General features: G+C 40.6%; 1 protein-coding gene across 2 annotated transcripts in view; it reads right to left on the bottom strand.

Moving 5' to 3' along the window:
• Nucleotides 1–2709: 2709 nt before the first annotated feature.
• ZBTB44 (zinc finger and BTB domain containing 44) overlaps nucleotides 2710–15694 on the bottom strand; it is a 33012-nt gene continuing 20027 nt past the window's right edge. Inside the window, exons 3-6 of one of the 2 annotated variants that reach the window (XM_083878018.1) lie at nucleotides 14434–14518; nucleotides 9383–9546; nucleotides 6320–6620; nucleotides 2710–4489 (exon numbers count right to left, since the gene is read on the bottom strand). In XM_083878018.1, coding sequence (XP_083734144.1) covers nucleotides 4207–4489; nucleotides 6320–6620; nucleotides 9383–9546; nucleotides 14434–14518 — 833 coding nt within the window. In that variant the 3' untranslated portion in view covers nucleotides 2710–4206. The remainder of the gene's footprint in view (nucleotides 4490–6319; nucleotides 6621–9382; nucleotides 9547–14433; nucleotides 14519–15694) is intronic. The other variant, XM_083878019.1, reaches the window with a different exon arrangement.

The raw sequence follows: 15694 nt of genomic DNA, 5'->3' as shown, positions 1-15694 counted from the left end.
TTACAGGTCAGAATATCAAAGCATGCATCAGCTAAATGAATGGTGAAACAAAATCACTCTTCTGGGGACTTCAGCAACCCTCAGGAAGACTGTAGGTACAGTTGCCACACAGGCTGGCAGCACCAGATTCCACTTGTTATTTTTATTTATTTATTTATTTTTTTAGTGCAACCAGATTTGTAGCTGAGACCTGTGGGACACGGAGTTACTGCAGTAGCAACACACGGAGTGAACGAAAAACCCAGAGCTGTAAGTACTGTTGCACTAAAAAAAATCACATTTTTTTTTTATTTTATGGTACATTTCCTCAAATACTTGGAACCCACTCTGTTTAGCAGGTACCTCTCTGATGTGGCTGAGGCACTGTCTGGCCTTGAACCCTCTTTACCTGCCATCACGATGCTATGGGGATTTATTATGTCTACAGTTAGAGATGAGAACCCTCCAAAAAAACAGGATTTTCACCTTGTGAACAAAACTCGAACGTAACCGGCCTGAATGAAAAAAATCAGCTGTTTTCCATATCCTGATGGTGTGTGGAAGTTGCGATGGATGGAGGAGCAGCAGGTGGCTCCTCCATCTGAATTCTCTCATCCCTGCAGGGCGCACCAAGCTCCCGCTGGATTTGCATATAAAATGTTTCCTGGTTTGTCTCTGGGAGAGACCAGCACTCACTCAGTGCTCCCCCAGCCCCAGGGCTGCAGGGGGGAACCAGCGACCAAGAAGTGCCCAAAGCCCTCGTTATAAAACCCTTAAACCATAAAAACAATAAAATCTCATCCCGCAGGGGACATATAGGGATCATAGTCTTATAAAATATATCCGACTGCCTTGGCAGCTATTACTTTTTTAAAAAGTTTAAATTCACACCTTTTAGACTCAGAATCCATGTGAAGCCAGAAGCATTTTCAATAAAGCGAGTCTGGTGATCTCTCAGTATGAGAGGCTTGACCGTGGTCTCTTTGAGCCTGACAACAACTCCAGCTGTGGGAAAACACCACTTGTGGCTGACTCTGCTCGGAGCACCAGGGCTGAACCACAGCAACCCTGACCCTTGTCAAGCAGACATAGAAATTTATACTAAATGATGGATTTTTTTTTGGGGGGGAGGAAAAAAACAAACTAAGTAGAAATAAGAAAATGCGTCCCAGAATTCAAAACCCTCTGATAATGGAAGAATATGAAAATGCATCCCAGAATTCAAAACCCTCTGATAATGGACTGAAAAAAATATTATGTTTTAGGTTTAATCCCAAGTGTAGTTTAAGGCAAGTTTTTTTTTTCTATTTGAGTTATCTCTCTTGCTCTGTTTGGAATCCAAGTACATTAGCAACATAAATTGTTTTTAAGATGTCCTGTGTTTTTACATCTCTCTTGTGAAGAACATGAGCATTTCAAAGAACTGGACACTTCCAACAAGTTAGAGAGCAGAAATAAAATGATGTTTGCATTTTGACTGTATTCATTTCTATGGAGAAAAGTTATTAACGAGAAATAATTAGGGACAGGAAAATTTAACAAGTAAACTCAACCCTAAACCAACCAAACAAAATCCTCCAAGAACTCTATTGTTCCTCCAGCTGAAGCAGAGTGAAAAGTGAGAACTAAATTAAGATGTTGCCCAGAGATAAGGAGGTTGAAAATGAACAATGAACCCCAGGCCTTGCCTTGTACCTCGGTGTTAATGATCCTCATTTCTTTTCAAGGAAGAACAGATCAGAGCTATGAAGTCTTTGTAACTTTCCCCCTTCTCTTTGGTATTCTGAAAGCAATTTTGCCTTCTGACTCAAAATTTTTTAGTCTTAAAAATCCAATATCCAGATATGTCTGTGGTGTGTTTGTACCTTCTCACCAATGAACTCTTTAGCAAAATACTTGAGGGATGAAAATGATCAGATTGTAATGATCAGATTATGTCCTCCAGCTCATACCTGACCACCTTTGATTATTACATCTCTGCAGCCAGAAAATGTGGTTTGGGTGAAGCACTTTTCAGAGCATGAATCACAAAGGACTCTCATTTCCCTGCACAACACATCAGGAAAAAAGAGAAAATGCTGGATTTGAGTTCAGTGTCGTAGCCCTCTAGTTCAGAATGAAGCTCAGCAAAAGGCATTGTCTTGTCTCACTGGCTTCTCAGAGAAATCCCAAGTGGAAGAGAAATGGTCTCTGGATCCAGCTCATCAACAGGCACTGGGCTGTTTCACAGCACAGCAGCCCAGGAAAAGCATTTCTCCTCCAAGCCCTTTTGAGAAGCCTCACAAAGGTGGGTATAATCAAGACTGAATTGCAGCACAGAACTTCTTTGCAGCATGTTTCTAAAACACCCTTTGGATCTGCTGGAGAAACCTCATTCCAGCAACTTGGGAAGTGCTTAAATCCCAACTGTTTTCCCTCTGTTTAACTAAAATATGTGGGGTTTAACTAAAAAGAGAAAAATTGCTTAAGTCACTGAAACTCTTTAAACTCTCTCCAAAGGTCAATAAACTTTTTTCCTTACAAAAGCTGGCTATTAGCAGAAAGAACTCAGCCCCAGAGAGTATCAGAGCTGCCTAGGCTGACTGAATACAAATTGATGTGTAATATAATACAACTTTTGTGTCTTCTGTTTCTTCAGGAGCAACCTCTTCTCTATTGGTTTCATTTCCTCCTCGTGTTTGCATGAAACAAATCCGGGCCAGAAAACAACAATTTACAAAAAAACAAGACTCAGGACTAAGGGAGTTTATCATGGCTTTGGAATACTGACATCAAGCAATACCTACTCACTCAGCACATCATCTGCAGGCCGTGGGCATTTGGCATCAAACACTGAATTAACTTCAGAAACTGTAAGAAAAATCACAAACCTCCTAATGCATTTCCTAATTTAGGTTTCAAAGCAGCGCTTGAACCCAAACGGCCTCGACCAAACAAGACTCGCTGCTCTGAAAAATCCCACACCCTCCATTTGTAGCTTTTTCTAAATATGGAAAAATGAAATTGCAAGTGTTTTCAGTTTATTGCTTGCTTGGGCTGTGTGTGTAGCTGGAGTAATGGCCTTTAATAAACCGAGCTGGCAAGGATTTAAAGTGTTTTGAAACAGGAACAATTCATCATTGCTCTATAGGCTTTTTGTAAACAACCCCCTGTTGGTTAGAAAGTTGTCCTTAGAGAGAATAAATTGCTTGTTTTGTCCAAACCAGGCTAATAAAAATCTCTGAAACTATACATACATACGTATAAACAAAAAAAAAGTGCAATAATGCACAAAAGAGCTTATTTTTTCTGGTCTGTAAACTACCTCTAAGATTAGTAAAAATACAGTATGTGAGGGGGCAATGATCAGAACTGGAAATTATCTGGCTGTGGTTTAAGAATTTCAGTTTGGGAAAGCGTTAATTTTCCTGTGGTTCCCCATGTACAGACAGACACAGCCAGGAGATGTTTGTCAGGCTTGCATGGCTGAACACTTTTCCATCATTCCCAATTCCTGGTGCACCTTTGGACTCCCCAGGCCTCACCTCAGCTGGCCTGATGTGTTTAGGCTGTTTGATCAAGCAGTTTCTAAAAGGACTGGAACAGAAGAAGTAGGAATACCTGGCATTCATCTGGGCTGGGCAGGGACTGTGTGTGTTTTTGAAGAATTGTGTGACTGCTCCTTTCAAAAACCACTCCCCATTCCCAAGCACGGGGCACAGTGAGGGCTTTGAAAAGCAGCAGGCACATATAGGAAGTGTCACTTCTTTATGCAGAAGATTAAAGCATCCACTCAAAACTAGTCAAAACTGTTCAATCGTGGTTTCCAATGCATTCCTTTTGTTTATCATCTGAAAAAGGTTTCCTCTGATTTCTTTCCCTTAACCAGAGGGCCCTGCAGAAGCAAGAGAAACTTAATGAGCTGCTCTAACCGTGGAAGAAGGAATAGTTAAAGTGATCTGAATCGGTTGTTCTTCTTTAGAAGTGTATCACAGCTTCCATGATGTTCTGACAAGATCTTTTTTTTTTTTTTTGTGCAATCAGTCTTAAATATTTTCACAGAAGTGATCATTCAGTCATGAAAAATAATGTAACATCTGTCGCAGTTTTCCGTTTAAAGCGAAGCTTACAAAGTAAAAAAGGGGAAAACCTCCCCGCTTTTCCTTTTAAAAAAAATTAAATTAAAATGTACAGGACCAAACACAGGCACTTTCCAAAGAACAAAATAAATGAAAACCAAACCATGAATTATTCGATAGTGATAGATGACAGCTCCGGTTTGGGAGGGTCACCCGCGGCTGCCTCAGCAGTGGCGTTAGTCTTTGGCTGCTCTGGCACATCTTCTTCCTTCTCTGCCAACCCACCCAGAGACCCCAAGGGGAAAGTGCTTTCACAATTCTGAGTTGACGACACCTGTGAAATGACAGGCATTTGGACAGAAGAGTTGCTCTCAAAGCCATGCTCCCCTAGCTCATACTGCCCGAGGGTCTCCTCTTGCTCCTGGTTTAAGTAGTCCGGTACTAGGAAGTCACTGGAAGAGGGGCAAAGGACAGAAGAGAAATGTCATTTCTCACACTGTGGTATCACCTCCAGCACACAAGCATTGACAGAGAACACAGATACTCATTTCACACTGGCCAAGATCGTGGCACTGACATACTCCACTAAGCACCATAACCTGCTTCTCATTTCCACACACATACACAGAATTTATTCAATGGCATCTATTTCAACTTCTTATTATTAGGTTGTATCACCTTGATGAGAATGCAAGTTAATGTCTGGAACACATTTGGCACTGAAAACCTCAATGAAAAAAAAAAAAAAGGGCTCTCAGGCTGTAAAAATAGAAACAAAAATGAGTTCAGCCCTGGTGAAATGTGGCCTTTTCCATGTCTGAGGTACACCTATCAAACACTCCAGTTGTATTTTCAGCGCATAAGGACATAATGAAAATAAATTTCTTTGCAAGTTTTCAGCACCAGACGTGAAGTTTGTACCTGAGACAAGTAAATACATATATCACATATAAACACACTCGTGTGCTTTGGTTCACCTGGCAATACCTCAGTTAAAAGAAATCCTTCAATGACAGCAGAATTCACTGCTCCAACCCAAACTCTCAGCCAGCTCTGCTAAACCTCGTGTTTGTCAAATCAGACTGAAGGAAGGGCTATAGGCAACTAAAATCAGCCCCTTAAACATGACTTTAATTTGCTGACAACAATGCAGTGCTCACCACAGCCAGGGCATCACCCTGCAGAGTTTTCACTCTGGTTTTGGCACAGGAGCCAAGAACAAGAACAGTGTAAGCCCACAGATATGAAGCACTTGTACTTTTAAACAATATTCTGCTGAAAGAACAGCGACTGGCTTTCCTGCTTTGTTTTGCATTTTTTTTTCATCCTACGTCACTTCTGAGTTAATCAAATAGAACAAAATACTCAAGTGGTTTTTTTTAATGGGAAAAAAATAATGTCTGGAAATCAGGAGGGGTGGGATTGTGATGCTCTAACATTCACAACATGTTTTTTGCATTGCTGAAGGCAGATGACTGACACACACCAAGCTGCATTCTCTCTGTAGATTTAAAACCTAGAAGACCTTCCTGTCTTCAGTTTTTCTCATCCAACTTTTGTATTTTTTATCTCAAATTCCAACAATTACGTTTATATCAATGAGAGAATACAGTGCCCATCTGATAGCTCAGAACTGCTTTAATAGTCTTTAGCAGTGCATTTGTGAGATATGCCAAGTCTTTTGTGCCCTGATAAAAAAATGTCCAAGTGGCCCTTACTATTTCCAAACCTATTAGCCTAATCATTTAGTAATGTTATCTAGAAAATGAGAAAGGAGAAGGTCTGGAGTCATGCAATCTTTCCACAGTGTTAAGCAAGCACTTCAAATGAAGCAGGAGGTCTGTGCCCTATGAAAGGGAACAAGATTTTGAAAAGCAAATCAATATCAAATCACAGATTCTGCAGGACAGAACACTATGGCTTCCCATCATTGGCCTGGCCATGGATACTACTGAAAAGAGAAATTAAGTAACCCAGAACCAGCCTCTGCATATCACTGGATTCTCCAGTAGCCTCCTACACAGCTCCCCATGCTGTAAGACAGACCAGATACAATAGAGAGTGGAGCAGGAATCAAATCTGACTGAAATTAGCTGGCAACCTGACGAGAGGCACAGCAGGCTGCCCTGAAAGCAGGAAATGATGATCTAAGGAAAAAAAAAAAAAAAAAAAAAAAAAAAAAGAAGAAAAAAAGGCAAAAAAAAAAAAAAGGGGCAAAAAAAAAAAAAAGAAGAAAAAAAAAAAAGCAAGTTTCCCTGTTAGGTTTTTGCTGTGCACCTCACCTGCTCTGGAAGTAGTTTGCTAGCTCTGACGCTTCATGGTTCAAGCTCCTCAGGTGAACGATTAAATTTCCAGAGTTGGTGAACATGGCGCCGCATGTTTTGCACTCGTAAATCCGAGGCTTGCGGATAATGTGCCGGGAAACCCGCATGTGGTGTTTATATTCCCCGAAGGAAGTGAAAGTGGCACTACATATCTGGCAGCGGAAACAGCGTTTACCTTCGTGCTTCAGGCGATGCATCTTGAGCGAGTAAGCGCGGGTGAACTTTTTCCCACAGCGGTCGCACTGAAAGGGTTTAATGCCTGTTGGGAAGAGAGAGAGAGAGAGAGAGAAAACAAGTTCACCCCTGTGTGGGATCAGGATCAGGGGTAAAATCCTCCCCCTGAAGCACAACTAAAGATTTTAGTCAAAATAAATATCACTGAGGTAAGGGAGCTAAACTTCCCTATTGTTAAAAGAAGCCAGACTGAAGGAACTGATAAATCATTGAAGGAACTGATAAATCATGGAAGGAACTGATAAATCATAAAACCTGTCAAACTAAGCTTTTGCACCCTGAATAATCAATAGACCCCATGAATACAATACGATACAATACAATACAATACAATACAATACAATACAATACAATACAATCATAAATCAAATAGTCCTGGAAAACCAGGATTCAGCTGTCAAAGGTTAAAAAGTCAAAGAGAGGAAGACCCATCTTACTTCATCATTTTAGGACCCCACCCCATAAAAAAATCCACCGACCCATTTCAGAGAACAAACTCCCCATGCTTAATGGCTTTTTGGGCTAATTACCATACAAAGCAGGGAACGGGATGTACCAGAGTTATGAATGTGCATTTGTGTTTTGGGTATTCAATACTCCTGTACATAAAACCCCCTGTGATCATCTGTAAATTGTGTGTGTGTATTTGGGAGCGATAAACACACACTTTCTAACTTTAAACTGTTAGAGAGTCTTTGCCCGTCATAGTTGGATATTGGTATTAGATCAATATCTATAGTTTTTTTAATAATTCACCCCGAGTGCCACAGCAGCTGGAGGCACTCACTGCAAAGCCCTGCTCGAGGAAGAGAGTTACAAAGGGAGGAATAATTAGAGCAGAGCTGCGCTCCCTCAGTAATGACCTCCAGGAAATCTCATGGCTGTGACCTGTCCTGAGGCTCCTTCCCCACAGTTTGAAGCCCCCCTGGATTAAAGATCCCCAGGCACAGCCAGCAAGGACCTTGATGCTGCACTCGTCCTCCAGAGCCTTTGAACCCCTTTGATCTCGGCAGATTCTTGTGCCAGACTGGTTCCCAACAATGCAATTATCAGCCTTCCCTTAATTGCAATGTTTTTTGTTTTTTTTTTTTTCTGGCTGCCTTTGGCCTCGGAGAAGTGTTCTGGGACACCCCTGTAATGCAGCAGGAATGGTGATAAAAGGGGCAATAGGAGCCTTTATATTGCGTGGGAACCTTGCTGTACAAGAATTTTTGTCAACTTTGCATGACAGGCAGCTCTCTGACACAGTTGAGCTCCCGTTTTTTACTGGTATTAATTTAGAAATTCACTTCCTAGCTCATTTTTCATGTCTTAGTCTAAAACATGTGAGCTCTGCAACATGTTGCAGTGGCTGAGTGTGTAATCACACAAACAGAATTATTATAACATAGAAGTGTGAGTCACCAAAACCTTCAGATTTAATAAAAAGTCTGAACTCTAGAAAGTGGGAAAATCCAAACATGAGGCTAAGAATCTGGAATATGGAGCTCTGTTCATAATAGGGCTGTCAAGGAATAAAAAAGATTTTTTTTTCAGAAGGCTGAATGTGCATCAGCACTGGCTGTTAATTCCCTCAGTCTTTCACTCTGCTTTCCTTACTTTCAAAGCAGGAGGTGAACTTTTAATTGAGGGCTTTTAGACAGAGAAAGCTGTAGTTAAGGTTACACTGAAACGCCCTGCTAAGCCTGTGAAAACAAGTTAATAAACTGCAATATGGTCTGGTGGAGCTCAGACCTTTCATGCTTTCCTACTGTCCAAGGGCACCTATTTCCTCTGGTAGTTTGAAGGAAATCTCTTTAGTCATTTTGATCATGTGAAAACACTTTCAACATTTCCAAGCTTTGAGAGTTTTTTTGCATGTTAATTATTCCAAACCAGCTATTCAAATCTCTCCCAACTTTACCCAGGGGTTGCCAGTTGACAGGTTGGCCAGAGACTCTTTGCTGTCAGATTTTAACAACAGGCTTGGGATCATTTTGCACCAGATATACCCACAGAATTTTCTTTTTCAAGTATTAAACACATATCTGGTTATTTTGCTTGAAAGGATTCAATAAATTGGTGACAGGGGAAAAAATTAGATTTTGTCAGTTGTGGCTGCTCTGTCCCAGAATGGTTCAGGTAAGAGTCAGACTCAAACCAGGAGATGCTGCACCATGAGCCTTGGTGCCAAATGCAATAATAACCCTTCAATATTCCCTTTATTCCCTCAAATGTCAATGTTATCACCATATAATGCTGGCAAGTCTTGAAAACACCAACAGCAAAGACATTGGGGAGTTTGTGCTTGGTTAGAAATCAAAATGAATTTGGGGACCAAGGCCCAGAGGAGGCATTCACATAAATCTCTGTCTGCCTGTGCTACCTGCAGCAGCTAAATTGATTATCAAACCAATTCAGTTGTCCTGCAATCCCTCCAAAAAGTCTGAGATCCAAAGTCTGAGATTCTTCAATGCAAGGACACAGACAGACATTTGCTTATGGCTGCAAGTCTCCTCTAAAACACAGCAGAGGAAGAATTTCCATCTACTTCAGTGCAATAAAAGGGCCCAGTATACTTTACTTCATCTCAGATCTTTTTCAGGAGAATGACTTATCCTGATGAGTTCCAGGCAATCAGTTTTATTTTTTTCAATCCACACAAATACCAATCATCCATGAGCACAACTATCAGTCAAACTCCAGCGACCAAGGAGACAAACCTCTACCCAGGTGAGTGAAAAAGCTGCATTATTGCAATTTGTGCAGAGTGAGTCAGGGATGCTGGGGAGCAGAGGGGGCTCTCACCTGAGTGGATGAGCATGTGTTGTTTCAGGTTCTGGATGCGGGTGAAGCGCACCCCGCACGTGGGACACTGGAAGGGTCTGTCGGGGCCGTTGGGGCTGGGCCTCTCTGTGCTGCTGGTGGAAGGAGCAATGTAGAGTTGGTAGGGATACTGAACATTCTCCAGACTACAAAGAAAAAAAAAAAAAAAAAGGCACTGATTTATAAACAAGCCAGAGAAATGATCCAAGAAGCCTCATGTGTGAAAATATGAAGCTTTTGTGTGGCACGTCACATTTCTGCTGAAATCTTTCTTTATTCTGGAAATCTCTGGGTCTGATCTGCACCTGAAGTCTCACAGTCACTGACTCTGCACATCTGAACACACCCAGGGAATAAGCTCACAATTCTGTTTCTTTGGGCAACAGGCTTGAGCACAAACTGCAAACTGAATGTTATTTTCCAGGCACGGGCATTTTCTCCAGCACATCAATGATTTGCAATCACTAAACGGTCCCTGAGGAAGAGTTTATAGAGCTGAGCAAATGAAAAGCAAAGGAGTATTTTGCAGCTTCAGTGATTATTTACAAATGAAATTAAAACCAATTAATTTTTCATCTCAATCCAAATTCCATTAACAAATACTAATATCTACAATTACATATTTCTAAGATTAAAATATTAATCTAATGAAGCAATACTTGCTCCTTGTCTAATTCAAAGAGCTCCAGTGCTGTGTTTAAAAAAACCAGCACACAGGCTGCAATAAGGAACAATTTAACTTTCAAAGTAATTTATTTAAAACTGACTAATTGCTCCTCCACAGCCTCCAGCTGCAAACTGTTTAAGGGAACTATAGTGCTCTAATCCCAGTCCTCTGGCAAGGAACTTGCTAAAGGGCAGAGTGAAATAAGAACAGATTTGCTGGTACAAACATGGGAACAACAGGGTTTGTATTTACTTACCAGAGGTTTCCCTGAGCATTCAGGTTTGTATTTTGGTGGAAAAGCCATTTCAGCTGTTCCCAGCCTCCCTCCCCTGAGCATTCAGGTTTGTATTTTGGTGAAAAAGCCATTTCAGCTGTTCCCAGCCTCCCTCCCCTGAGCATTCAGGTCTGTATTTTGGTGAAAAAGCCATTTCAGCTGCTGGAATATCAGCCACCCCTGGCTGCAGGGAACTGCTCTGAGCCTGACTGTTCATTCCATGGCCAGCTCCTTGCAGCTTCAGCTCTACTCAACTGTAATTCCTCAAAAAAGGTGCAGTGATGACTCCCCACAGAAAGTTTTCCTAACTGAGGAAATCCTGCTGCTGGCTCTGCTTCCCCCTCAAGCCCAGTTCAGGTTTATGCTGGATTTGGGGATTTCTAACACTCACACAAATGAAAAATGCACTTTGCACAGATACAGTTTCCTAGACATCACACAAAAATCCACAGAGCAGCTCAGCACAGGAGGGCAGGGACTAGGATCATCTCTTTAAAATCAACACTTAAATTGTCTTTACTCTGGGAAAGGATGTCACTACAGCTGTGAGGACAGGAGGTATCTGAATTCTGAGTGCAGAATTCTCAGCATAAAAAGTTCCAGTTGTAAAATTTAAGTGGAGAGAGAGCACCAGGCATCTCTTGATACACACAAGGTTAAAGAGTTTCCTGCAGTTCAGTATCATTCAGTCTGTAAAACCCTTAAGGATTTCTGATCTCACACTGGAGGAAGATTTGCACTAAAGAAGGAATTTTATTGTCCTTGACTTTTGATACACAGTAGGGTCCCAGAGGTGTGGAAAACAGAGATGTGTGACAAAGGGAATATTTGCAAGAGCAAAGTCACTACCTCCTGTTCTGGGCCTGGCAGAATGGAGCTCTTTACCACTTTGGGGTCTAAAAAAAGCCAGTTCAGGCCAAGTGAGGGTATTTCAAACACAGGTTCTGATTTTTCTAACCAAATTCCTGACCAACCCTGGCACTCCACTTCCTTTTTTATACATGTAGCGTGCTCAAATAAGAATAACATTTGGCTTTTGTGACAACAAAGAATTTCATCATCTGACATGTTCCTCAGGTCCTGCCTCCCTCATCCTGCCCTGGGGGACTGTGAGGAGTCACAGGCACTTTGTGATCCTGGAGATTTCTCAGGAGACACTCAAAGTAGGGCAGGAATCAGCAGCCAGAGCTCTCCTTTTGTTTCCAGCTTTCTCAGACTCACCCTCCACTCCTGTGCTGGTGTCACCTCCTCCACTGAAGGAGAAGTGCTGTGGGCACAACTCCACAGAAGAAATTGGAAATAAAGTTTGGTTTTTTAATTCATACATGTTTTCTGATGAGGAGGGGATGATTAAAGCAGATCCAGAGGAATCAGAGGCTCTCCAGCTATCAGTGCCTGGCTTTTCCCATGCTCACACTGCCAGCAGGGTGAAATACCTACTCGGTGACATAATTTAGCACCGTGGAGAGATTATATTTGAAACACTACAAGATTTTCACTCCCCTGCTTCTTTTCCCCCCACATTTACTTAATTTTTCACGACTTGCCATTTGTGATCAACGTGGCATTTAACAGTTGAGATTTGTTTGACATCTCCAAGAACTTCTGTACCAGCTCCATAGAGAGAGAGAGAGGTTTCAAATCTTTTCACTGAAATATTCTACTTGCACTTTTCCTTCTTTTCACCCTGAGATTATTTACTTATTTAACTAAACTCTGACAAACATGAATGCCAAAATGCTGGTGAACCTAGAAATGTTTTTTATTTGCAAATAACAATTATTTTGGAGAAGTGGAGGGTCTCATTCTATTGAATCAGAGAGATCTTCTATAACTTTTAAAAGTTATAAAAGTCCATTTTAAGTGCAGCCACAAACTGATACAGAGACCAGGCAGGCAAAGGTTAGAAAAGTGTGTAACAATCCAAATGTGAAATATCAGAGAGAGAACAGATCAGACTTCACTGTGGAGCAGCAATTTTAATACTTAAATGCTTTATTTATTTAATACTTAAATACTTTAATTTTAATTAAATTCTTTAATAACAGATTCTTGTGTGCCTATTAAGCTGACAACAATTATATGTGAACTAATGTTTATGAAACACTGATTATGCAGGAGACCAAATTAATGATGTTAATTATTTAAGACAGAAGCTCAAGAGATAAGGCATTTCAGTTTTTGGAATTTTTATGATTCTTTCCACAGTGACACGGATGGAATATTGAGAGATCTTTAGAGGGACTAATCTTTGGTTTAGTTTTAGAAACAGAAATGTAATATATGTTTATTACAACATATATATTTTTCAACATTAATTTGCATTGGGCACACACAGTGGATTTTGATATTTTGAGAATTTCTAGTAATAAAGAAATAAGAAAGAAACTACAACATGGAGTTAAAGGTGCACGAAACACTCAAACAGTTTGGGAGGGAAATTTTCTCCATCTGTCCAATATACTGATTTTTTTTTTTCTGATTCAGCTAGAGAAACACATTTTATTTAATTCAGAATTCTTATGCCCCCAAAATTGTGTGCCCAAACTGCTGCACAGTGAATGACAGGTCATATTTATTGGCTGCTGTGCCCATTCCATGCTTGAAATGGGAATTTAAGTCATGGTTAAAGGGCTGTCCCAGTGTATCTGAACACACTGACAACACAAATACACACTCACCCCTGAAAGGAAATTATTTAGGTCTTGAAAAGACCATTTTACACATTTAACTGGTTCTTGGAATAAGAACATTTTTGACACTTTCATTTGAATTTATAAGATACATCATTTGGTAGAAAGTTTTAGTTCTGGAATCTAAAATCCCCATGACTCTTAGTTTAATTGTAGCTATTGAAACAAAGAGCAAATTCAAGTTCATTTTGCTGATATTTCTGTCACTCTAATTCTTTTCAAACTGGGGAATAAACTAAGGTAAATATTCATTCCTTCTCTGCATGGGAGATATCTTTGAGTGGGTATTTTCGGTGTGTTTAAAGATTTTTTTTATCTTTTGAATTCTCTATGCAGTTTGTGCTGAAGCTCTGCAGTTTTGTAGGAAATTTCTGAAATAATCCACTGCAGAAATGTGTGTGCCACTTGACTTCAGAATTACAGGTTTAAAATCCTGGATTAGTTCAAGCGCAACATGTGCTCCTACTATTAATTCAACCCTTAAGTGCTGGGTGCTATTTTTATACTCAGGTTTGTTAGCAGATAAAATCTTCCATGTCACCCAAAAAAGTCTTATTTAAGCAGTTATTTTCCCTTTTTAAGGGAAGTGGGACAGGAAAGATTTTATGAGCTATGAAAATGCAGCTCTTGGTTTTTATATCTATAGGGAGCTTCTCTTGACACAGTTTCTGGAACAACTTCCAAAGGTTCAAACTTCTTCTTCCTCAGACCCACTTGTCTTACAAATCCCTGCAAAAATCAGTTTGGAAAGAGGGAATAGCTCAGAGCTGGGAGCCAGAGCAGTTTGTGCCACGTGTGGGCACCTCACTGACACAACTCCAACGTCTCTTTGACCAAACAGACTCGGTGTAGTTTGGTTTTCTCTGCCAGCCTTCCCTTATAAGGGATTCCTTTAATAAATCACTCAGCTCAGCACAGCAAAAAGCTGCTAAATATTTACAGCAAGTGCCACGGAGCATTTTGGTAAGAAGCTACAGGCAGAAAGTTTGGGAGGAGAGATTTAAGGCTGCTCTGTGGCTTGCAGTAGAGCAAGGTCTGTTGTAATCAGGGTTAGGTCCTTGTTTTCAGCTTGTTGCTTTAGCATGCATGTTTCACACAGAGGTTTAATTAAAATTTATTAATAAAGAGCAATGATGAAGAAACAACAAGAACAGGACTATCTTTCCTCACTGGAAACAGACAGGAAACAAAAAAAAAGCAACGAGTAAGCAGATCCTGACTTTCATCACCTCCATTTCTTCTCAAGCATCTGTCCCTCCAGGCACTGATTGTACTTTGATCAACACCAGAGAACTAGATGTAGGAACAAAACTAAACACTGTGGGATTAAGGCTGGGGAGGTTAATTACAGCACAGCTCTTGGTGCAGAACACTTTGCACACACGGGGTTGGTACGTACCGATCGTCGTCGTCTGCGTGAGCGTTGGTGCCAGAGGTGCTCTGGAGTGTGGGCAACCCCTCTGTGACCCCCTCATCTATTGAGCCTAGGCAAATCAAAAAAACAAGGCAATTTAATGCAAATAACTGTTCAAAAAAAAGGGTTGGAGGGCAGGTAAATACACATCAAGGTTGATTTTTTGAATCTCTGATAGACGCGGCTTCCTGGGTGATAAGATAATAAAAGTGCCTTGGGAAAATAATTTAGATCACCCAGAAGCTCCAAATCAGCTTCTCTCTGCACAGATTATCCGGTAAATTGACAACTCGATAAAGGGCACATGTTTGGTGCACCTAGAAAATGGAAATGTTAAATACAGACAGTTTTCAAAAACATCCAGTACTGGCACTGTAAAGCAGAAATGTTACATTCACCTAAAGGGACAATTTTGACAATTTTTCAAGATTTCCTGAGCAATAAGGAGCTCGAACCTGCTACACTAAATGGCATTTGTGTCCCAAATCTTCCATAAATATATTAATTGATAATGTCTTCATTTATTGATAAGCAGCTGAGATGGGGAGAACCCTCTGAAAAATCAGAAATGCAACACAAAAGAGACCAAACACTCTGGGGCAAATGTAGTTCAAGGGGAACAGAATCCAGTGGAGATGCAGCACTAAAACAAAGCCACATCTTCATGCACTGATGTTCATTGATGTCCTCAGTGAATCAGGAGCACAGAGGGAGGAGATTTTTCCCCCTGCTCCTCCACCTCGAGGACAAACAGAGTGTAGGACAGTGTTAAGAGCTGTTCTTGCTGCTGGGGTTAAATAATTCTGCTTTCTAACAGAGGGGTAGGTGAGTAATCTGAATTTGGGGAGCCTAAAGGTCACCAGGAAAGTCAAGCAGAATTAGGTGTGCACTGGAAAGTGTCAGAGAAAATGGAAAACCAAAGAGATGTGAAAGGTGAAGCAGAAAATGTGCATATTTTTGTCAAAAAGAATGAGAGATCTTTCCTGAAGTGAGAGATTCTTGTCTCAGTGTGATGCCATGGTGTGGGGCCAAAACTGAATCTCTGGCAGCTGCCAAATTAGTAAAATCAAAATTTTTGATTTTGTTAAGAGGTGACAAACTATACTTTGGAAATTCATCAACTGGAGAATCTATACTGTCACAGAAATTAATCCCATTTTGATTTATCCTTCTTTCTCATGAAATATTTAAATGACAGTCTAGTGAAAAATAAACCCAACTGTTCTTAGGTTTAATTTCATGCCTT

This window comes from Zosterops lateralis, assembly GCF_965231275.1.
Source record: "Zosterops lateralis genome assembly, chromosome: 25".
Classification (NCBI taxonomy): Eukaryota; Metazoa; Chordata; class Aves; order Passeriformes; family Zosteropidae; genus Zosterops; species Zosterops lateralis.
Note: the sequence above shows the minus strand (reverse complement) of the source record. Positions and strands in the feature narration are given on the sequence as shown.